The sequence below is a fragment of the Abrus precatorius genome, unplaced genomic scaffold, assembly GCF_003935025.1.
Source record: "Abrus precatorius isolate BTA unplaced genomic scaffold, Abrus_2018 Scaffold6, whole genome shotgun sequence".
Taxonomy (NCBI): Eukaryota; Viridiplantae; Streptophyta; class Magnoliopsida; order Fabales; family Fabaceae; genus Abrus; species Abrus precatorius.
Window position 1 is genome coordinate 198922 of NW_020874406.1, and position 25972 is coordinate 224893.

At 35.7% G+C, this 25972-nt stretch overlaps 1 protein-coding gene and 1 non-coding gene across 2 annotated transcripts; both read left to right on the forward strand.

The window, feature by feature from the left end:
• Positions 1-662: 662 nt before the first annotated feature.
• LOC113869206 (proline-rich receptor-like protein kinase PERK8) lies at positions 663-1104 on the forward strand. Its single transcript, XM_027505421.1, has 2 exons — positions 663-806; positions 853-1104. Exons 1-2 carry the CDS (start codon positions 663-665, stop codon positions 1102-1104), a joined length of 396 nt encoding a protein of 131 aa, XP_027361222.1.
• A 21859-nt stretch (positions 1105-22963) lies between these two features.
• Positions 22964-23070, forward strand: LOC113870588. Its single transcript, XR_003505609.1, has one exon. It is a non-coding gene; the product is annotated as a small nucleolar RNA R71 (small nucleolar RNA).
• The last annotated feature ends 2902 nt before the right edge of the window (positions 23071-25972 follow it).

A 25972-nucleotide genomic window follows, 5' to 3' on the forward strand; every position in this document is an offset into this window, starting at 1 on the left:
GGGGGATGACCCAATGGCGCAGAATAGCTCCCTGTGGCCGGGTCACGTCGCCAGCAAACCCTTACCAAACCTGACCTGAACACCCGCCACCAAGATCGTAGTAGGTCCATTCTTGAACAACGCCCTTGAGGCGTGTGACGGACAAATATTTTTGTATTATATACGTGCTGGAAGTGATAGTAGGGAATGGAGTCCTCCGATCACCTTGTGAGTAAAGATTTAAAAAAAAATGATATGGGATCCCCATGCATTGCATGAGATTGTTGAATAAAGAGAAAGATATCATAAACCAACTGCATCATGCATCATGCATCATTTCGTTGCATTGTATTTTGTTTTAATTCTTATCATGAATGCCATGTATATTTATATAGTTGCTATGGAAATTTGATTGTTTGTTCCTTATATGATTTGATTAAATCTTATGAACTCACCCTTTCTTTCTCTTTGTTTTCTTCTTTGTGGTGTATGTCTGTTTGTTTGGTGCATTGTGTAATCAATGTACAGATGGGTTCTGAAATGATAAAGGTGACGGTACTCCCAACCGATGATGACCTGTGGATCTACGATGATACCACCCAGCAGACGATTTACAAGGGTTCGCCAGGATGACCCTTGGGTCAGTTGCTGAGGTGGGCTGGGAGACCCGTTGTATCACAGATATGCCCGTTGAGATTGTTTTTCCTCTACCTTTGTACGCTACCAGTATACCATTCCCTCTCATTCCACCTGTGGCTGCCCCTGCTCCCATGGATGCTGATATCCCCGTTCCCTTACCTATTCCAAACAGTAACCCTGATTCTCACGTACCTTGACCCTCCTCCCGTTGAGCCTGAGTGTGTGGATATTCAGGTGATTGAGTCATCCGTCACACCTCACCCTCCTACTCCACCCCGCCAACTGGCACCCATTGATGAGGTTGGACCCTCACACCGTAGTCCCTCACCACCCCTGTCCTCTACTTACTCTCGCATACCTCCATCTACTCCTGGCTGGCTGGAAGATGTAGACGAGGACCTGCCCAGTTTGCCTTCTGACCCAGACGCTACCCTCTCTACTTCGCCTGACTCTGATCCCTCAGAGGAGTATACTCCTCTAGATTGACTTAGTGTTATGTATATCCACGTGTGTGTACCCCCTTACTTTTTGCATGATGGGAATTTTGGGAGAATTAATTTGGGGATTGTTAGTTACTTTTTGAATGCTTTGGACGATATGTAGTTTTGTTCTCCCGGGGGTGTGACATGTGTTAGGATCTCTTTTATCTTTTATTAGTCTTCAAATGAATTATGTTTGTGACCATGTATGGTAAATTAGTCAATTTTAAATTTCGCCTGACAAATAAGTTTAACCTTTAAAATTACACTTAGATTGATTAAACGATAAATGAAAAAAAAAATGTTACGGATGATGTACACTTAAATTACAAGTAATTAAATGAATATTTGGTTATACACGTTAACTCCTATAATTACAAAATTGTGTGTGATATTACGATAAAATATGAGGCCTTTGATATACGTTTACCGTATTTGAAGTTTGTGACGTTAGGGTGTCACAGGTTGAAGCTCGGTGTTCATCCCCAATCGCTCTCTCACACTCTCTACACACTAAGAAACTAAATGGAAACAAAATATGAATAAAGGATCCAAAGATCTGGGCTTTTCTGTAATTTATAAGTTTCCCGCCATCTACGCATTATCACTTTTCTTCATAAGAGTAGCCACGCAGAGGCTTATCTGGTGTTATGTAAGACTAGAATGATCACTTTCCTTCATAAAAGTGGCAACGCTGGAAGTCGAGTTATGCGCGTGGTCACTTTCATGAACAAAAGTAGCCACGCACAAGTTGCAATGCTAAAGGTCTCTCTAGAACAATCACTTTCATCAATGAAAGTGGTAACACGCAATTCTGCTATGATTGAAGTCCTTGAATGTTTGCTTTCACCAACGAAAGTGAAAAAGCGCATCTGTGTTCTTCTGAGAAACTCCTTGGAACGCTTACTCTTGTGGATAAGAGTGATTACTGATCAATTGGATTTTTATAACATTATTTCCTCTAATTCCTAGCTCATTAATCCTCTTTTGTGCCTAATTGGTTGAATTGGATCATTTTATGATGTTTGGATTTTATTTGGGCTTTATTTAATTTTTCCAGTATTTGGCAAATTCTGATACTGTTTTGGTTTCTGGACCATATCTTGAGTTGTAGAACTCCTTTAATTGTGATTCTTGATTTGTAGGAAAGCTAAGAGAAAGGTGCACAATTCCTATGAGAGGTCAGAAACCAATTCCGATGAAAAGAAGCTGAAACTGGGCCTGGAAAAAGTTAGAACGCTGCAGTCGTGGATCCTGAGCAAGGTGCAGTATTTGGGCCATATCTCAGTCCACAGATGTCTGATTAAGCCCATTCTAGTGGCATTTTGAAGCTAACATCCAAGGCTACAATTGTCCTTCAGGACACGAACCAAAAAGAGTCCGTTTTCATAGCCAAAAAAGGGGAACAAAAGGACGAACGGAAATTTTGAATTTGAAATTTTGAATTTGAAGTTGTTTTTGGCACCTCTCCTTTCTTCTTCCTCTCTTCTCTCTCTGTTTTCGTTTTTTTTTCCTCCCCTTTCATGAATTGTTTCCCTCCATCCATGGAGGCTTAGGTTCCCATCTGATTCAAGGATTAAAAGAGACGTGACACTCTTGAGGATTGATTGATCGCACATTGGCATAAATTCAATAACAATTTCGGGTTTCATCTATTCCTTATTCTCTCCCTTTTGCTAATTATATTTTTGAATTGAAGTTATACGTTTGGATTGATGATTATGCATGTGGTTGATTACGTATTATTCGATTGATGTATGTAATTCAGTTTTAAGGAACATGAATTGGATTTTCAGGTTTGAAAACTACGATTAACGGCATTGGTAAATTAAATTGGCACAATTCAATTAGGTTTTAGAGTTTTCTGAATTTTAATTAATTATGTGCTAATCGAATGCATGAAGGTCTTCATGTGAATGCTGAGTTTGAATTGAGGTTTCATTCGGATTCATTGTTAATTACCAAATTGTTTGTTGATGTGCTCTCTTAAAAATCCGATGATAAAGTAGTCGTTTTTCTTCTTAATTCTTGGATTGGAATTTCAATTTCTGTTCACTCTTTATTCTAATTATAATTAAGTGCGTTTTTGTTTCCTTTACAAACAAACCCCACCCGTCTTATACACTCTCCAAATAGATTAATTTGCCATTGTGATTCTTTGAGAAACGACCCTAGTTGCTTACCCTGTACTATAGTAATTAGGTTTATTTTGACCCGTGTACGACCCCGTGTCAATTACGCACATATTTCACTTCACTTTTAAGCTCTGCATCAATCACTTTCACCAGCGATAGTGATCACGCCCAACTTAAACTCTATTAACCTTGTTTCTTGAGTCCAGTTTTGCTACTTTTTTTCTAGCTTTCTATTGATCTTCCATCTTCATGAATTTTGCTCAGATTTTCCTACAGAAACATGATTGAATTATTAATTTCTACACAAAAAAATTCTAAATTCTAAAATAACTATGTATTTAAAGAAAATCTTTAGTCATTCTATTTTTATGAGTTTTTCTGCTTTTTCCAATATATTTTCTTTATCAAATTGATTAAAACTACAGTAAAATACTAGTAAAAATATAGATTCATCAACTGGCCCACATTCATTTACCGCACGCAACATACTTGTCCATTTACATCATTCAAGGACACGCAAAAACACCTATTAACGCATATTAGACTCAACCATTCTGCTCATCATATTTAACATCAATTCCTCCTAGAAATTCACTCATAATTAGCTTTTACATTGTCAAAGTCGCACCCACTACACATTATCCATCAAAATACACAATTCTATACATCCAATCTCAATCACATTACAAAAGAATAGTAAATAAACAGGTTTTCAAGTAAAATGAGATAGGGTAGAGTCCCCTCTTACCTCAAATAAAGACCCACACACAAAATCGGCAATGAGAAAGCTCCCCACACGAACTTTTGATCTAAATACATGGAGGAATCCCATGAGAACTCAAAGAAACCGAGAAATCAGAGAATGAGGATGAAAAATCAAAACCCTAACCATTAAAACTTACCTCCAAGCATTCCCCACATGAATCCAACCTTCAATCTAGTTCTCGAACAGCTTTGGAGGCAATTTAATCGGTGGAATAGGGTTTGGGAGTGAAAGAATTGAAGAAATCTCGAAGGGAAAGTGAGAAATGAAGCTTCCCTAAACCTTAAACCCTTTAAATCCTCTTCTGGTCACGCCTCTCTCGCTACAGCGAAAAACTCAGACAAAGCTGCACTCTGGTTTCTGCATAATCTCGCTACAGCGAGACCCTCTCGCTACAATGAGACTGCACCAAAAAATGCAGCCTAAACTATGGCTTTGTCGCTACAACGAGAAACCTCTCGCTACAGCGACAAGATGCCAGTTTCATTCTTCTCTCCCAGTGCCTTCTTGCTACAACAAGAATCCTCTCGATACAGCGAGAAAGGCATAGTTTCATGCCTCACGCCCAGGGCCCTCTCGCTACACAAGAATGCCCTATAGCAGGATCCACACTTAGCCTGCACACACAAACACACACACACACACACACACACACACACATATATATATATATATATATATATATATATATATTCAATCTATTCCAGTCCAGTCATAATTCACATTACACTCCAACTATACTATATGGACTTTCCAACAATCATTTTCATACATGTCCACATCATTACACACATATATCCATCATCTTTATGTTAATCAACACATAAAATATATGTATATAGATACTTAATAATTAAACAATATTACAAAAATCCGGGCGTTACACCTAGAGGCTTCTCTGAAACAATCACTTTTGTGAACAAAAGTGATTACGCACACCTTGCTATACTTGGGAGCTCTCTGGAACGATCACTATCATCAGCGATAGTAATAAAGCACAGGTCATCCTTCAATGTTAGGCTCTGGAACAATCACTTTTGTTAGGAAAAGTGGTCATGCCCAACTCTTGCTTCATCAGACCTTGTTCTTTGATTCCAATTTTGCTACTTTTCTTCTATCTTTCCCTTGATCTTCCAACCTTATGAACTTAGCTCGGAGTTTCCTACAAAAATATAATTGAATCATTACTTTTTACACAGAAATTCATAAAATCTAAACAACTATGTATTTAGGAAAGACTTTGAACATTTATATATTTTTGTGTAGTTTTCACTTTCTAAATTACATTTTCTATAAAAAATAACCTAGAAAACTATATAAAAACCTAATAAAATTTGCATTTATCACCACCCCAACTTACATTTTTGCTTGTCCTCAAGCAAACCAGAACATACCAAGGGGAATTCAATGCACCATTAAAACAACAATGAAAATATTTTTACATAGACTTTATTTTCAGTTTGTACAGAATTCTTCATTCCACATCATTCTTGTCAATTATCCTTTCAACAAATCTTTCATGCATTTAGTCACAATGAAAGTCACACTCAAACAAATCTTTTTATGCAGAATCTTACAAATTTGAGCTAATGAACAACAAAGCTACATGTGAAATATCAATGAAAGATATCATTACCACTCACAAGAAAGTGTTTCCCTGTCACTCATAAGTGTTTAAGGTGAGTGTTTACCCTCAAGATCATCAATTTTTACCTCACCCTACCATATGTTTGCCCATATTCTCAATCTCATCTACTTAATACAGTTAATCACACATCAAGAGGACTTTTTTTAGGTTATAATAGGGCTAAGGTTAAGATAAGTATTGAACAAAAATGTGAAACAATACATGCAAATCGAAAAGAAAAGAGACATTTTGAGTGAATGAACATAAAACTATCATAGAACTGCATTACTTTTCAATAATACCCTCAATTATGCAGCAAACAGATTCAATATGTAGCAAAATTCCAATTTTTCTTTTCTTGCTTTCATTCACTATTTTTTTTTTCATTCCTGTGAATACCTAATTTTATCCGGGTCCCATCTAAAAAATAAATGAATAAATAAATACATAAATAATAAAAATAAAATACAAATTAGATAAGATTTTAAATTTTAGGTCTCTAAGAGATTAGGATTTTAAATTTTAAATTTTAAATAAGTAGATATTTAGGTTAGTGGATAGATTTTAAGGGAAGTGAATGAGATATTTAAGGAAAATGTGAGAGGTGGCCATCGAAAAATAGGAAGGTGGATCCTTTTTTTAAAATAAAAATAAATAAATAAAATAGGATCTAGGGTTAGGAGTTGTGGCTATAAATAGGAAGCTTAGGTCTTTAGAGAGGGACCTTGACACTTCATATTTTTGCGTGACACTTTGACAGCATAGGGAGAAAAGAAAAAAGAGAATCCTAGAGAGAGAGCTCGGGAAAGGAAGAAAAAAAAGGAGAGAGCTAAAGGAAAATCAACCGAGAGCATACCAAGGCACACCCGAGGTCAACAGAGATAATAAACCAAAAGAATTGAAGGATAAATTCTCTGAATCAAGTAAGATTTCCTTTTGTGGCCTGTTCTTCATCTATTATTTGCTCTTGTTTCTGCTTGTATATTTTGTTTATATTAAAAGTCTCGAGTTTTTGTTTTTAAATGAAATATCACTTCATCTAATATTTGCTCTTGTTTCTGCTTGTATATTTTGTTTATATTAAAAGTCTCAAGTTTTTGTGTCTAAATGAAATATCATTTCATCTATTATTTTGCTCTCATTTCTTCCTTCTGTTCATATTAAAAATCTAAACTTTTATTTCTAAACAAAAATCTCTTTGTTTTATTATGTGTACTTTGCTTGCATTTCTATTTTTTTCCTTGTTTTGTCTGTTCTCACTAAATGTATCATTTTTTTTAAATGAAAATTGTCTCTTTTTGCAAACCCTAATCTTCCCAAACCCTAAAAAAAACTTAAAAAAGGGCATTGTTTGCTTTGCCTTTTTACCAACCCTAAAACGTTTTCTACCTGATAACCACATCGCAATGGTATCAGACAAGCTAGATTTTCTCAACAATTTTGCAATACAAGGAGCGAACCTAGGTCATGTCACAAGGACATAAAATGCATTATGCTTTCGGTCCATCATACAGTTTACAGTTAGCTTGGGGGAGGATTTGTTTTGAATTCAATTGTAAACAACAGAAGAAGAATAAAGAACAATTCCAAAAAAATATGAACTTCAACCAATTCAAGATCTCAATCCCTACAATGCAATTCTCATTGTTCACACGAATACAATTCCAACGAAATTCCAATCAACACTAATTCAATTCGACATTAAACTCTGAAATCTAAATTTAGATTATGAATTTCATCAAAACAAGAACCGCAATCGCAAATCCAATATTCTAACGAAATTCAGAACAATTGATTGATTGAATTAGGTGCATTCAATTATTTCAAATCTAAAATTAACTCATTCTCTGTTTAGGATGCAAACGAAAATTCAATATCATGAAAAACGTAATTAACCTAATCAGAAAAGAGAGAAAAAGGAAGAAATTTGATAGAACCTAATCCGGAACTCGAATGCAATGTAGTTCTTGAAACCTTGAATCGATTGATGAATTAGTCTTGCTTCATAATCATGTTTGCTTGGCCAACCACAGGAGAGGAAGAGGAAGAGAAAGAGAGAAGAAGATGAAAATACAAAAATAAAGGAGAGGAGAAGAGAGAATTTAGTATGGAGACTTTTTGAATTCTGAAAAAAAATGAGGGAAAAGAATCTTTTACATGAAGTCATAACCTCTATTTAAAGATAAAATAATTGGGCTTAATTAAGGCCCAACTCCCTAATGAGGTTCCTAAACACCTAACTAAGTAATGTCAACAATACAATCAAACTTTGAAAATGTCATTGCAGGGCCGCAACATTGTGATGCAATTTTGGGCCTGAAGTTGCTTGAACCGGGATTTTCTCACAATAGAGAAGTTGTAGATCTCTCTCTTATCTTTCTAGGGACACAAATTTTGTTCAATTTCGATTAATGTAGCTTCAGATATGGTCTTTGCAAGAAACTGTGTCAAAACAAGAAATTATGACGGGAATTAAGAAAGATTAAATTTAAATCCTACATGACTTACCAACACAAATCTAAACTAATACATCAAAATAGTACACTAATGAGACTCAATTAAACCAAAAACATGGAGAGAAAGATGTACTAAAATATGACTATCAAATACCCCCACACTTAATCCTTTGCACTCTGGGGCAAAACTTTTAAAACAACAAGAAGTATTTACAAAATTCTCAAAACTTTCTAATTAATTTCCAATGCAAAGAATAAAGAAAGAGAATAAACATTTCTAGAATCAAGGCAACAAACAATCAATGAGACACAAATGACATTAAGAGTAAGTAAGAAGACAAGTCAAAATAAAGAAAGATTCAAAAATGATAGAACATCACAAGGCAGTATATAGCTCTTAACTCTCAAATATTTTTTTTTTCGGCTAGTATTTACATTCAACACAACATGAAAACTAGCACACTCAAGCTTTGACAAGCTTCTAATTTCCATAACTTGAAACACATGCTATTAAAGATCAAAAGGACTTTTATTTAGCTTGTAATGTGGCCAAGGTAAAGGTTAGATGAAAAAGACATTGAGGCTTAAACAACCAAAGAGAAAAGAGGAGCAATGGGGAATAAGTTCAAATAAGCAAAAAGATTACCCCTAGAAAAATCTCCTAAATCCTATGGTTTGCCACATTTTTTTTATATTTATTTATTTATTTATTATATATATATATATATATATTTGTTTTGTTTTGTTTTGGTTTTTTTTTTGTTTTTTTTTAATACCAAACAACTCAATATCCACAATATAGAAGTGATGAATTCACTTTTTATTATATTTTTACTTGCCTTTTTGGTGCTCCTTGATAGAAAAAATAGACTTAGATAGTGTAAATAATACAGAAATCACATTTTGAGTAAATATCATAGGTTTATTAATTTTTGGTTAATTTGCATTTAATTACATAGATATAGATTGCAATTTTAATTATCTTGATAATTTTGCAGAGTCCCTAAGCTAATTTTGAGAAATCTTGGCCCTTGGATGAAAGTTAACCCCAAAGTAGCCACTTTCAGGAGCAAAAGTAGCAACTACAGCAAGTCTGGGCATTAAAGGGTCCAAAGTAGCTACTTTCAACCTTCATAGTAGCAACTCTAGAAAGCTCCAGGGACGTCACTTGGGAAGCAATATGCACGTGGACACTATTACCTTTCATAGTGGCTACGCGCGTCCAAAGTAGCTACTTTCAGCATGAAAAGTGGCAACTCCAGAGAAGGAGATTAATTTTCTTTCATTCCCTTTGCCAAATTAGGACATTTTTTCTTGCCAGAGCTTTGGAGTCTTAGGTGACAGCCAGGGGTCCATTATAGGTTTTAATTTCCAATTTCCCTTTTATTCTCATTGATTTTACATTAATGTTGTTTACATTTCTGCATTCCCTTCTTTCATTTGTAAAGCCCATCCATATGGAGGGCTAAATTTTCTTGTAATTCCTAGTCAACTCACATGGTTCTTGAATTCTTGGGTTTAATGGCAATATTACTCTTTCTTTCCTTGGATTATTAACCCCAATCTCTGAATGAAATGAAATTTACATGAGGGGAACATTGCTTAATGAACCCTAAATTACCTAAACAAAATTCTAACCCAAAATTGCTTAATTTTGATTAATCTTTGAGATTGCTTAATCTTAGGGATAGAGATTGGAGCCCATTAAGATGCTTAATTTTAATTGGGATGCTAAAGTTAATTTTCGCTTGTTAGATTAACTTAATTCAAGGGAAGAAAAGGAGATTATTGAATCATTTGAAAGAATAAGGATAAAATTCATTGATTGACTAGGGATTACTCATTTTAATTGATTGAACTTCACTAGTTTACATTTCGCTCTTGATTAAAATTTGGAAATTGACAAACCTCCCCCCAATTTACTTGCTTTAAAATATATGTTTACACTTGTTCGATGTATGTTCCCAACCAAAAATTCCTTGGAGATGACCTAGGACAACACCCTAGTATTGCATTCATTTCTTTGCATATTTGATGAGGATTAACGACAATCTTTGTGCACAACGAGTAGCAAAAACTCATGCCATCAAATTGGCGCCGTTGCCGGGGACTTTTTGGTGCTGAACTTATGTTGAACATGATTGGTGCTCTGTTTTTGTGTTTTGCATGTTAGTGTGTTTGTTTCATTTTTGAGTTTTTGTATTGTGTTGATAGCCATACAAATTTTGTGGTCTGTTTCTGCATTGTTGTTGCAATATTTTCTACATCATTTCCTTCATTCGAATGCTGCAATTTTTCAATTACTCACTTTCAATTTTCTGCACTCATTTTGCTGCATTATACTTTGTTTTTCTGCACTTTTGCTGCATAATTCTGTAGAGAGATTTCAAATAGTTCTTGTTATTTCATTTACTTAATTTGCTTTCAATTTAGTTAGTTGATATCTAGTGCATGACCCGATCAAACCCTGGAGATTTGTATCCATTAGACCAGGAGATTGATAGGACTTTTCATAGGAACATTAGGAGACATAGGGATCACTCTGATCACTCTGAACACTCTGAACCATCATCATCTCGTACTGCACCTTTGCAATTAGTGACACTAATTTCTGTTTACTTTTCAACATTTTCACTTGACTCTAGTTTTGGACCAATGGCAGGTGATGAGAGGACTCTTAAGGAACTAGCTGCACCGGATGTCACATACCAAACGTTGTGCATCCAATATCCAGATGTGGACGCCCCTTTTGTTTTGAAAACTGGATTAATTCACCTTCTACCTAAATTCCATGGTTTTGCAGGTGAAGACGCTCACAAACACTTGAAGGAGTTTCACATTGTATGTTCCACCATGAGACCTCAAGGTGTTCCGGAGGAGCATGTCAAATTGAAGGCTTTCCCTTTCTCATTAATGGACACCGCGAAGGATTGGCTCTACTACCTTCCTCCCGAATCTATTACAAGTTGGGACAACCCTAAAAGACTCTTTCTAGAATTTGTGGAATTAGACAGCTAGAAAGAGAAACTCTATGAATACTGGGAGAGGTTCAAAAGACTATGTGCCAGCTGCCCCCACCACCAAATTAGTGATCAATTTCTGATCCAGTACTTCTATGAGGGATTACACCCAATGGATAGGAGTATGATCGATGCAGCGAGTGGAGGAGCCTTGGTAGAAAGGACCCCTGTGGCAGCCAGGAACTTGATAGAAAACATGGCTGCCAACTCCCAACAGTTTGCAACTAGACAGAATTCCTGTATTACTAGAGGTGTGCATGAAGTTCAAGCTGCAGAACCAAACAAATTGAAGCACAAGATTGATGAGCTTGCCTCCATGGTAAAGCAATTGGCTGCAATGCAAAAGAGTGTTGTCTCTGCAACACCTCCACCACCAGTTCCAGCTACGCTTTGCGGAATATGCTCAGCTGTGGATCACTACACAGACAACTGTCCTACATTACAGGAGTCAGACACTCCTGAAGGTAACCCCCAAGCCTATGCTGCAAATATTTACACAAACAAATTTCCTTTTCAGCAGCCACAGCAAAAACCAAGCTGGGATCTTTCATCAAACTGGTATAACTCGGGCTAGAGAAATCATCCAAACTTGAGGTGGGGAGGAAATTCCAACCAGCAAAATCAGCAAAGCAACAACTACCAAGCTGGTCAAAGCAGGCCACATCAGCGACGCCAATGGAATGATCAATAACATGGGCAACAGCCTCACCAACAGCAACAAGCGTCCTCATCCCAAGCCTCTTCATGTCAGAAGAATGAGCCTTCATTAGAGGAGCTTATGAAGCAGATGGCCATGAGCACCATTAACTTTCAACAGCGAACAGAGGTCAATATCAGAACAATTGAGAACCAGATGGGACAGTTGGCTTCCTCTATAAATCAGATTCAGTCCCAAGGTTCAGACAACCTCCCAGCACAGACAGTCACAAACCCAAAGAATGTCAGTGTAATTACTCTGCGGTCTGGGAAGGTAATGCAAAAGCCTGAAATGCCTAGGGAGAAGGAGATCCCACGCCCCTTGGTTGATGAAAGGAGGAAGAAAATGCACCCACCACTCAAGAAGTGATAGAAGAAGCTGAAAGGGCAATTCCACCACCTTTTCCTCAAAGGGTTATGGTCACCAAACCAAGTAAGAAAGCTGAGGAGAGTCACAAAGAAATCTTGGACACCTTCAGAAAGGTTGAGGTGAATATACCCTTGCTAGAGGCAATTAAACAAATACCCAAGTACGCCAAGTTCTTGAAAGATTTGTGTACACATAAAAGGTGTCTGAAGGGTAATGAAAGGGTCAACATAGGCAGGAATGTTTCTGCACTTTTTGTGAAACAGAGAACCACAATGCCTGAGAAGTGTAAAGACCCACGAACATTTACTATTCCATGCATCATTGGTAAAAATAGGATAGACAATACCATGTTAGAGCTAGGAGCATCCATTAATGTTATGCCATTGTCTATTTTTATCTCTCTATCTCTTGGTCCCTTGCAGCCTGTTACTTTTACAACTGCTGTTGCACTGAAAGTAAACTGACTAGCAAGTATACTAGTGTTGTTGTAGCAAGTTATAAAAAATCTTAGAATCAACATTTCCATTTCAGATTCACAGTTCCTAACCACAAAGAGTTTAAGCAAACATTACAAAAAGAGAAGAGAAGAGAAGAGAAGAAGAGAATGAACAAAGAAGAAACATCTTTAAGCCAATCTCCAATCTGATCCCTCAAAAAATGAAGCTTAGTGTTCATCCTCAATCTCCCTCTCTGACTTTCTCAACAACAAAAACAAATGGAAAATAAAAAATGAACCAAAAAACTCCTAAATTCCTGAGCTAACTGCCTTTTATAGAATTCCCGCTCTACTGGCATGATCACTTTTTCCAGCAATAGTAATCACGCAGAGGCTAATTCTTCATTTCCACTTGCGCGTGTTCACTTTTGCTGGTGATAGTAGCCACGCACGCTTCAAAGTGTTCACTTTTATTGAAAATAGTAGCCACGCAGAAGCTTCCCTTACTGATGTCATGCGCGTGTTCACTTCCGCTAGAAATAGTGAATACGCAAAAGCTACCTTCTTGCGCATCTTCACTTTTGTGGATAATAGTGAACACGCACAACTACTCTTCTTACAGGACTCTCTAGAACACTCACTTTTTCCAGAAAAAGTGATTACGCAGAAGCTCTTCTCATTGCAACCTCTCTGGAACGATCACTTTTGGCAGCAAAAGTGATTACGCAGAAGCTCTTCTTCATTTTATGGTTCTGGAGTGATCACTTTCATCAGCGAAAGTGATCACTCAAAGGCTATTCTTCAATTATCAACTTCTTTCCTCCAATTTTTGCTACTTTTCTTCTATTTTTCCTTTGATCATCCAATCCTAATGAACTTAGCTCAGAATTCCCTACAAAAGCATATTTGAAATGTCACTTTTTACATAGAAAATCAATGAATTTTAAAATAACTATGTTTAAAAGTGACATGCAACATTTTATTATTTTTTTAAGGGTTTTCTACTATTTCTAGCATATTTTCTTTATTAATTACACTAAAAACTATTGTAAAATACTAGTAAAATATGGATCCATCACTACCCCAAACTTGAATTTTTGCTTGTCCTCTAGCAAATTAGAACATATCAAGGGTGTAAATTCTTATTAATTGGAATCCAAATTTTTTTTACATTTTTCAGAAAAATTCAGATTAAAAATCCATTTTACTTAAATGCATTCTAATTGTTTTCTCACTAAGTCATTCACCAATTCTTCATCATGATATTCACACTTGACTTATCTGTTTGCTGCACAATCTCATTCATTTCAATCAAGCAAATCATTAAAGCTACATGCAAACAGAGTTGAGAAACATTATCACAGCTCTCAGAAAGTGTTTCTCTAACTCAATCATTGTTTAAGCTTGTGTTTGCTCTCATCATCACCAAATTCATCAAACTCTGCCATAAGCTTGCCTATATTCTCTACCTCCTTTGCAAATTTACAATTAATCACATATCAAGAGGACTTTTTAGGTAATATTAAGGCTCAGGGATAGGTATGATTTCAATGAATTCAGGATATCAATGCAGCTAATTTCAAACAGAAAAAGATGCAAATTGAGTAGATAAGCTTTTAAACTTAGTAAGGGCTGCGTCAACTGTTTCTATTCTTAATCAACTTTCAATCACAGTTTAAATTTTTGCAGAATTATCTACCAAATTCCTTTTCCTTTTTGATTTGCTGATTTCTTTTTATTTCTTTTTCATTTTTCTATTTTTACTTGCAGCTTTTTACTTCTTTTTCATATTTTCTCTGCATGACTTTTTCTTACTTTCTTAATTCATTTCAATCCTTTTCTCAATCCTTTTTTACCCCAAACTTAGAACATTGCTTGTCCTCAAGTAATGCACTAGAAACATGATGTTACCCCAAACTTAGTTTTAAAACTTATCTTTGATTCAACTAAATTTGCCTCTTTTCTATTTGAATAGGTAAAATGGTTTTTCTAGAAAAGCTTGTATTGAGGTTAATCAAAGAAAGACTATCAGCTCAAAGGGGCTACTAGGACATTCAAGAATGAAAGGCAGTCTATTTGGCTCACTAGGTAAATCTGAATAATGGCCTCCATCCTTTATGTGATTAGTGCACTGCATATTCAGCTAAGAAACAAAGCAAGTTCTAGAGAGTAAATTAGAATTTGAGATCAGTCACACATCAATGAATGAAAAGGTTCAAGTCTCACTGAGGAAGTAAATAGATAATATTCATCAACTCAGTTCACTATTTACTTCAAGAATTTGCATGAATAAAATGGCAAGACTGCTTTATTTTTAAAAAATACAAGTATGACAATCATGTTAAGAATGAGAAAAACAACTTATGTAATTTAATAATCAGAATTTCAATCAGGTGAAAATCAGGTTTATTTATCAAGAAAACAAAATCTAATGCAGTTTAATATTTTTCTAACTTGTGAATATTTTATGCAAAATGTAAGCTGTACACATGAAATAGAGGTACAGAATTAAACCCCCCTTTCATGGTAGCTGTGCATATTTCAATCATTCCATGCGTTCCTTGTTCAGAGTTTGACAGCATGGTCTGCACAAAAACATCACAAGTTGTTCATCAATTATCAGATAAAAATTCAATAAAATTCAAAGCTAGTAGATATTTAAAATAGAATTGTTCATAACCAAAATAAAACTAAAATGTAATTACAGTACTCAAAAGTCTGAAATTCTAATTACAATCTTTTGACAAAAATTAAACTAATGACAGAAATTTAAATCCCTAATCTACTCTTCATCTTCATCCTCATCTTCATCTTCCAAATCATCATCTTCTTCATCATCTTCTTCCTTTTCTGCAGCAGCTGCTGATGGAGGAAAGTGAGTTCTGTAGATGGGGAGGTCTTTGAAGACAGTTGACCTCAGGCATTGGGCATTCTCTACTTGATCTGGAGTGTCGTACAAGTCTTCTTTGGTCATGCCCATCTTTTGACCAATGTTCATGAGAACACCTTCCAGAAGCATAATGCCAGCCTTCAGACTGCTGTGCAACTCATTCTGCCCCTCAGCTAAAGAGTTTTGTCTTTCAGCCATGAAGGCTATCTTCTCCTTCATTGTGGTTGGATTCTCTCTTTTATACTGGGAGGGAATTGGGGCTGCTGATGTGCAAGAGACAGTAGCATAAATCTCCTTCACCATAGCTACTGTAATTGGAGGTGCAACTCTAATTTTGATTTGATAATCTCCAATTTCAATACCTGCATCCTCACAAAGAATAGTTATTAACGAAGGGAAAGCTTAAGAATCTCTTTTCCTCTTAAGGATGTCCAGAATGCATCCACTAATCACTTCTCCTACATCTATATAAAAATCATTAACTATAGCATATAGGAGTTCAACTCTCTTCACTGCTAGAGTGGAGCTATGCCTAACAGGCATGAATGAACTCAAAATAAATGTGCTCCACACTTTTGCAAAGGGCAAAAGGTTCTTGGTTGTGATGCATTTGGGCTTTTCTGATAGATTCAGCTCCCAAGTAGTCCCTGGTTTCCCAATCCTCTCAAGGACTTGAACATAGTCCTTGTCTTCAGCATCCCTGAACGCTTTAAAGTCTTGTTGCCCATGTCGTTTTTGAGTCTTAATGTTAAGAACTCTATTGATGTTAGCAGCAGAAAAATCAATTGTTGTCCCCTTGACCATTGAATGGTATTTAGGTAGTTGATCTCCCTTGAATCTCATGGCATTGGCATAAAATTCCTGTGTAATGTCTCTCCAGCCAATGCCAGCCATCATGCAGAAGGATTCCCATTCTCTTTTCTGAATTTCCTTCTTGTATTCTGAATAATGGTCTTCAGCTATCTCAATTTCTCTATCTTGGACAATCTTTCTTCTCAAGATATTAGCTCTAAAATAATTCTCATGAGCTATGCTCCTGAACCTTGGATCATGTTGAGGATTTGGCCTTGATGAAGAGACTCCTGCTAATCTTCCTCTCTTTGTTCTAGGAGTACCTCTAGAAGAGCCAACTGAAGTGTTGTCTGATGTCCTTACCATTTTTTTTTAAATTTCCTGCATAAAAAGAATATTTCAATACACTGAAAGACATGAATGCAATGCAATGCAGGACATTTTCAATTTCAGAATAGCAGAATATGAATAATGCAGAATTTAAGAATATCATAACAATGCAGAATATAGTTCCTTGAAGCATTTAAACTCAGATATTCATGATTTTGAATACAAAATGCTAGAGTTCAAGAGTTACATTTATGCAGAAATTTCTTCCTAACTATTTTTCACTTTAAGTCCTAAGGTTAACTCATGCAATCTGTCAATGTAGGTCTTTTTCCATCTAAAAATCTATCAATTGAAGTGAGAATTACTCTACGTTGCCTTATAATTGCATATTCAGATTAGTTATTAATAAGAAAATTTCTATTTTTCCATTACTCAGTGTTTTCCACAATTCTGCAAAATGAAGAACCCTAATTTCTAAATTAGAGAAGTAGAATACTGACCTGGATTTGGAGAAATGTGTAGAATGAACTTCAATTGATTGCTTAAAAACAAATTTCATTCAGCAAAAGGTCAGAAAGATCAAGAATTTGAGAAATGAGATGAAGAAATGAAGATTTAAGATTCTAAAAATGGCTCTGCGTGGTTCCTTTTATGCATTTTAATGGACACGCTTACTGCACGTGGCCACTTTTTTCAGAAAAAATGGAAGTTGTAGAGATGATGTTGTGTGCGTGTTCACTTTTTCTGGCAAAAGTGAACACTTTGAGGGTAAATAGCATGCGCGTGTTCACTGTTGCTAGAAATAGTGAACGTTCCAGAGGGCTTTGCATTGAGTAATTTGAAATGAGTTGCGCGTGTTCACTTTTTCTGGAAAAAGTGATCACGCGCAGGTAGTATCCTTCTGCGTGATTACTATTCCTAGAAAAAGTGGTAACGCGCATCAACCTTAACTTGTAACTACACATTACTCATGCGCGTGATCACTATTATTGGAAAAAGTAACTACGCGCATCACATTACCTCTATTTAAGCCTGGCGTGGTTACTTTCACTGGGAAAAGTGATTGTTTCAGAGAAGGGTGTCTTCCAAAGGGTTCTGCGTGTTCACTTTCATCAGCAAAAGTGATTGTTCCAGAGAAGGGTGTCGTTCCTTGCTCCTCTGCGTGATCACTTTCATCAGCAAAAGTGATTGTTCAGAATGGAACTCTGTAATTGAAGCTCTGCGTGATCACTTTTCTGCAAAATAGTGACTCCTTTTGTTATTCAAAGCTCCTTAGAAACTTAATTGCCTCATGCATTCAATTTCAATCATCTCATTTATGCATCCACAGCATGAGCCTTCATTGAATCAACATATTATTCCTAAAACACATATAAAACAGAATCTAAAATCAAAAAATTGCAGAAATTAAAATAAAGAATTAACAAAAGTTTAAGTAAATTGCAAATAGAGTAAAAATGGTTCAGAAATGTGAGTTACCTCTCACAAAGCGCTCTTTTAATGTCACTAGCTTGACGTTAAATGTTCCTCACTGCTGAGAAACCAAGTTAATGCAAAAAGTGTTCCTATTGAATTCTCCTCCATTGTAAATCTTCAGTCTTTGGCCATTGACTTTAAACTTTCTCCCTTCTCTTTGATCTTTAAGTAACACAGCACCAAAGGGAGATACTTCCTTTACCATAAAAGGTCTTGACCATCTAGACTTGAATTTTCCAGGGAACAACTTCAATCTAGAGTTGAATAGTAGAACTAGCTGCCCTGGTCTGAATTCTCTCTGCAGGATGAATCTGTCATGTATTCTTTTAGTCCTTTCTTTATACAGTTTTGCATTTTCATATGCAATTTGTCTGAATTCCTCTAGTTCATGTAGCTGTAACACTCTCTTTTCTCCAGCCTTGGTTGAATCAAAATTTAGCCATTTAGTAGCCCAATATGCTCTATGTTCAAGTTCCACAGGAAGATGACATGATTTCCCAAACACTAATTGATATGGTGACATACCAATTGGTATTTTGGATGCAGTTCTGTATGCCCATAATGTATCATCAAGCTTCCTTGACCAATCTTTTCTTGAGTTACTGACTACTTTCTCTAAGATCCTGATTTCTTTGTTTGAAATTTCCACTTGTCATCTTGTTTGAGGATGATAAGGAGTTGCTACTCTGTGTTTTACTCCATACTTATCCAGAACATTATCAAGGTATTTATTGCAGAAGTGTGATCCTCCATCACTAATCAGAATTCTTGGCACTCCAAATCTTGAAAAAATGTTTTTCTTTATGAAGGAAATCACCACTTTGGCTTCGTTCGTTCTGGTTGGTATAGCTTCCACCCATTTAGACACATAATCCACTGCCACAAGTATGTATTCATGAGAAAAAGAAGTTGGAAAGGGTCCCATAAAGTCTATTCCCCATACATCAAACAGTTCCACCTCCAAGATATTGTTCAAAGGCATCTCATGTCTTTTGGAAATGTTACCAACTCTTTGTCATTTATCACAGTTTTCTACATAAATTTTTGCATCTCTGAACAATGTAGGCCAGAAAAATCCAGTTTGTAATACTTTGGCAGCTGTTCTTGATCCATCATGATGGCCTCCATAATCTGAATTGTGGCAATGCCATAGGATATCAGCTTGTTCTTTCTGTGGAATACATCTTCTCAAAATGCCATCTACTCTAATTTTGAATAGATGAGGATCTTCCCAAATATAGAACTTGCTGTCATGAAGAAATTTCTTTCTTTGCTGCCAATTCATTCTCTTTGGAATGTGCTGAGTGGCCTTAAAATTCGCTATATCAGCAAACCAAGGTAATTCATCCACAGTTAGCAACTTTTCATCAGGAAATTCTTCATTAATATCCAAATAATCTGATGGCAATGTGTCCAATGGAATTCTGGATAGATGGTCTGCAACACCATTCTCTTTTCCTTTCTTATCTCGAATTTCTAACTCAAATTCTTGAAGTAGTAGAATCCATCTCAGTAGTCTTGGTTTAGCATCCTGCTTAGAAAACAAATATTTCAGAGCAACATGGTCAGTATATACCACAACCTTGGACCCTACTAAATAAGACCTGAATTTATCAAAAGCAAATACTATAGCAAGCAACTCTTTTTCAGTGGTTGTGTAATTAATCTGTGCAGAGTTTAGGACTCTACTAGCATAGTAAATCACATGTAGTCTTTTATCTTTTCTTTGTCCTAATACAGCACCCACTGCATTGTCACTTGCATCACACATTAGCTCAAATGGTACAGTCCAGTCAGGTTTAACAAGAATTGGAGTAGAAATTAGTTTTTCTTTTAAAACAGTAAAAGCATGCATACAAGATTCATCAAATACAAATGTTGCATCCTTTACAAGCAAGTCACTCAGAGGTTTGGCAATTTTAGAAAAATCTTTAATGAACCTCCTATAAAACCCAGCATGGCCTAAGAAACTTCTAATTCCTTTCACATTCACAGGTGGAGGTAATTTACTAATCACTTTTATTTTAGCTTGATCAACCTCCATCCCTCTAATTGAAATCTTATGGCCAAGCACTATTCCTTCTTGCACCATAAAGTGACATTTCTCCCAATTCAACACCAAGTTGGTGTCTTGACATCGCTGCAAAACAATGGACAAATTAGATAAACAATCATCAAATGAATTCCCAAAAACAGAAAAATCGTCCATGAATACCTCAATTACACAGCCCAAAAGGCATTCTTCTATATGCAAATATTCCAAAGGGACAAGTAAAAGCAGTTTTTTCTTGATCAATTGGATCTACAGCAATTTGGTTATAGCCAGAATATCCATCTAAAAAGCAGTAAAATGCATGTCCAACTAACCTTTCTAGCATTTGGTCTGCAAAAGGTAGAGGAAAATGATCTTTTCTGGTTGCATCGTTCAGCTTTCTATAATCTATACACATCCTCCATCCTGTGACAATCCTTGTGGGTATCAACTCATTCTTTTCATTTGGTACTATAGTCATTCCACCCTTTTTAGGTACTACTTGCACAGGACTTACCCAATTACTGTCTGAAATAGGATATATGATCCCTACATCTAGTAGTTTAATGACTTCCTTCCTTACCATTTCCTTCATGGCAAGATTTAATCTTCTTTGAGGCTGCACAACTGGTTTAAAATTTTCTTCAAATAAAATTCTGTGCTTACAAAAGGATGGATTTATACCTTTCAAATCTGAGATGTTCCACCCTATTGCTAATTTATGGGTTCTCAAAATTCTCAGCAACTTCTCCTTCTCTTCTTCCTTGAGTTCATTGCTTATGATAACTGGATTTTCATGTTTATGGTCCAAGAATGCATATCTCAAGTGAGATGGAAGTTGCTTTAATTCCAGCTTCTGACTTTTCTCTTCTTCTCCTTCATTTTTCAACTCCTCTTTGATTGATTCTTCTATGGGTATTAAAATAGGTAGAGTTTCCAATTGTTGCTCCATTTCAAATACGTTTTCATCTTCAAAATGCAGAGATTTAGTATTTCCTGCAGCTATGGTTTCTCTCAACACAGAAATTTCATCAAATCCATTCAAAGAATAAGGAGTGATCATAGAATCCAATGTATCTACTCTTATACAAGTGTTATCATCAATTGGATATTTCAAAGCTTCAAATACATTAAATATTACCTTTTCCTCTTGAATTCTAAGCATTAACTCTCCTTTTTTCACATCAATGAGAGCTCGTCTAGTTGCAAGGAAAGGTCTGCCCAAGATTAATGGTATGTTTGCATCTACCTCCATGTCTAATATGACAAAATCTGCAGGAAAAATAAATTTGTCAACCTTAACCAACAAATCCTCTACTACTCCATATGGATAAGTATATGATATATCAGCTAATTGGAATGTAATGTTGGTTGGTTTCACTTCTTCTATCCCCAATTTCTTCATAATGGCTAATGGCATCAAATTAATGCTTGCCCCCAAATCACACAATGCTTTTCCCACAGTACAATTTCCTATTTCACAAGGCATGCTAAAGGATCCTGGGTCTTTTAATTTTTGAGGAAGTTTTCTTCTAAGAATAGCACTGCATTCCTCTGTCAAGGGTACAATCTTATCATGTTCTAACTTCCTTTTCTTGGAGAGTAGTTCCTTCATGAATTTGGCATAAGATGGCATTTGCTCTAAAGCTTCAGCAAATGGGATGTTAATTTGCAGCGTTTTGAACACGTTTAGAAACCTCTCAGACTGCTCCTCTTGCTTAGGATTTTGCACTCTTTGAGAATAAGGCAGTCTCTTATATTTTTCTGGATCAATTGGCTTGTAAGTGTCCTCAAATAATTGCTTCTTTGTCTTTCTTTCAGGACTTTTATGAACTTCTTCATTCTTTTCTGAATGTTCTCTCTTTAGTAGATTGAAGTTCCCTTCCTGCAATTCTTCTTTTAAATCTCTTTCCTCTGCTGCATTTTCTACTTGCTTTTCTGCTGCAACATTATTTAGTTTATTTTCAGCTGGTTTCGGACTGGCTACAACAACTCACTTCTTGTAACTATAGCTTAACATTGTTCCTTTGGATTCACCACTGTGTTGCTTAGAAATCTTCCTTTATCTCTGCTTGTTAATTGTTCAGCCAGCTGTCCAATTTGATTTTCTAACTTCTTCATAGAAGCTTCTTGATTCTTGATGCTGGATTGAGTGACTTTCATGAATTGTAACATTGTTTCCTTAATCTCGTTCATTCTTTCACTCATTGGTCTAGCTGAATGTTGACTCCTTTGAGGTTGAGTAGAAGAATTTCCTTGAAAGTACTGTTGTTGTTGGTGATTTCCTGCATTTGAAAATGGAAGAGATGTATTAGTGCTTTTCATTGCAGAATTCTGAGGATTCCATTTATAAAATTGTTGATTCCTATTATTAGAATACTGAAATCCAGGAGGAAATGATTGTTGAGGATAAGATTGTTGCTGTCTTTGATAATTCCCCATATAATTGACTTACTCTTGTGGTTCAGGGGTAGGTACATCACATGTACCATTAGCATGACTCTTTCCACAAAATCGCATGTCAACTGACTTGTTACCACATTTCCAGTCTGTAAATTATTAATCTGCTCTGAGTCAAAGCTGCTATTTGATCAGAAAATAATTGGTTCTGCAGCTGATTCTGTGCAAGAAAAGTTTCCATCATCTTTGCTTCATATTCATTGCCTCTTCTTGTATTCCTCAAGTTGGAATTCTGATACATGGATGAAGCCATCATCTCAATGATTCTTTGGGCTTCTTCCAAGGATTTCATGCTCAAAGATCCTCCTGCAGCTGCATCAATCATAGTTCTAGTTACTACATTCATTCCATTATAAAAAGTTTCCAGCTGCATCCATTCTGGAATACAATGATGTGGACATCTTTTCAACAACTCTTTATATCTTTCCCATGCTTCATAAAGTGATTCTCCTTCCTGCTGCAGAAAAGATGTTATTTCTCCTCTCAGCTTAGCAGCTTTTGAGGGAGGAAAATATTTTGTTAGAAATTTATTCACAAGTTTAGTCCATGTGGTGATACTTCCCTGAGGCTGTGCTTGTAACCAACATTTGGCTTTGTCTCTTAAAGAAAATGGAAATAGCCTCAGTCTTATAGCATCTTCACTTACTCCATTCATCCTTATAGTATCACACAACTGCAGAAAATTAGAAATATGCAGATTAGGATCACCAGAAATTCCACCAGAAAATTGGTCCTGCTGCACTAGGTGAAGTAAGGCTGGTTTTATCTCAAAATGATTGGCTTGAATGGTTGGTCTAACAATTGAAGAATTATAGCCTTGCATATCTGGAATTGCATAATCTCCTAGTGTTCTCAATCTATGTTGTTCTGCCATTTCAACTTTTGGAGTTGGTTGTCTAAAAGGTGAATGTTTCTTATTTGCAAAAGGAGTGACTTGAAATTCTGGAGAATGTATAACCTCTAGATCACTGTCACTTCCTAAAGATCTCTCTGCTCTAGTCTCTTTTCTTAATCTCCTAAGAGTTCTATCAATGTCAGGATCAAAGACAAGAGTAGATTTATTTTTGTTTTTGCCACGCATATACAACTAAATACAGATATAGTATAATGAAAACAGAAAATTGCACATGTAATGTAATATTTGCATAAAATTTAAAGAAACAAATGCTCAATCTAGTTATTTTCCTGTTACTAATGATATTGAAACAAATTATTCCCTGGCAACGGCGCCAAAAACATGTTACTTTTACAACTGTTGTTGCACTGAAAGTAAACTGACTAGCAAGTATACTAATGTTGTTGTAGCAAGTTATAAAAAATCTTAGAATCAAATTGAGTTCCAAGTATCGTCCTCAGGGAATAAAGTTCTCAATTACCACTTCACAAGATCACAATTAGTTGAGCTTTACAAATTTCAGATGCATTTGGTATGAATGTATCAAAAACGAAATTAGAAAGTAAAATAGAACAGTTAGTACAAAAGTATATAGTAAACAGATGTAGAAAGAGTAGTTAGGAAATTGTTTCACCAAAACTTCAACATTGAATTAATAAAGTTCTGAACTTTCAAGCATTTAGATGGAATGACAATCAGTTTCACGTTATATTAATCAAAGGACAATCCCTTGCCTCAATGAATCTAACATCTAATCAAATCACTCTAATCCCTTAGATCTAATCCAATCAAATGCTACATTAAGTTTGAGAAACCAAAAGATTGCAAGATTAAGATATCTTATCCCTAAGAAACCAAAATAACCTTGGCAATTAATTCAGATTTGAGAAACAAATTCAATTCCCATTGATAAGAGTTCCTCTATGATTAGTTGATTAAATTTCCATTCAATCACTACTTTAACAGCAGAATCAATCACTCAATCCAATCCAAAACGCAAAGTTCAGATCCAAAATCAATTCAACATTTCCATTTCAGATTCACAGTTCCTAACCACAAAGAGTTTAAGCAAACATTACAAAAAGAGAAGAGAAGAGAAGAGAAGAAGAGAATGAACAAAGAAGAAACATCTTTAAGCCAATCTCCAATCTGATCCCTCAAGAAATGCAGCTTGGTGTTCGACCTCAATCTCCCTGTCTGACTCTCTCAACTACAAAAACAAATGGAAAATAAAAAATGAACCAAAAAACTCCTAAATTCCTGAGCTAACTGCCTTTTATAGAATTCCCGATCTACTGGCGTGATCACTTTTTCCAGCAATAGTAATCACGCAGAGGCTAATTCTTCATTTCCACTTGCGCGTGTTCACTTTTGCTGGCGATAGTAGCCGCACGAACTTCAAAGTATTCACTTTTGTTGAAAATAGTAGCCACGCAGAAGCTTCCCTTACTGATGTCATGCGCGTGTTCACTTTTGTGGATAATAGTGAACACGGGCAGCTACTCTTCTTGGAGGAGTCTCTGGAACGCTCACTTTTTCCAGAAAAAGTGATTACGCAGAAGCTCTTCTCATTGTAACCTCTCTGGAATGATCACTTTTGCCAGCAAAAGTGATTACGCAGAAGCTCTTCTTCGTTTTATGGTTCTGGAGTGATCACTTTCACCAGCGAAGGTGATCACTCAGAGGCTGTTCTTCAATTATCAACTTCTTTCCTCCAATTTTTGCTACTTTTCTTCTATTTTTCCTTTGATCATCCAATCCTCATGAACTTAGCTCAGAATTCCCTACAAAAGCATACTTGAAATGTCATTTTTTACATAGAAAATCAATGAATTTTAAAATAACTATATTTAAAAATGACAGGCAACATTTTATTATTTTTTAAGGGTTTTCAACTATTTCTAGCATATTTTCTTTATTAATTGCACTAAAAACTATTGTAAAATACTAGTAAAATATGGATTCATCACAGCCCACAAGTGTAGTAATTCAGTTCGCCAATAGAAGCACAACACATCCAGCTGGACTTGTTGAAGATGTGTTAGTGAAGGTGAATGACCTCATCGTTCCAGCTGACTTCTACATCCTTGACATGCAAGAAGAGGAGTCACTCAAAAATTCCGCACCAATCATTTTGGGAAGACCGTTCTTGAAGACTGCATGAACGAAGATTGATGTACATGCTAGTTCACTCACCATGGAATTTGGGGAAAGCATTGTGCACTTCAACTTATTGGATGTCATGAAACATCCAATTGAAGAACATTCTGGCTTCCATATTGATGTATTTGATGCATTAGTGGATGAGAGTTGGACCAAAATTTTGAGAAATTCTTTCCTTAATTTTTCCCATTGTGTAGATGCTTTTGTTTGTGAATCATATGAAAATTCTTTGTATGATACTTGTGCTGAAAGTTTTGATTGTTTGAATGAAAGTTCTGAAATTTTTAATGTTGATGAAGTTGATAATTCCATAGGGGTAGAATGTGAAGTATTG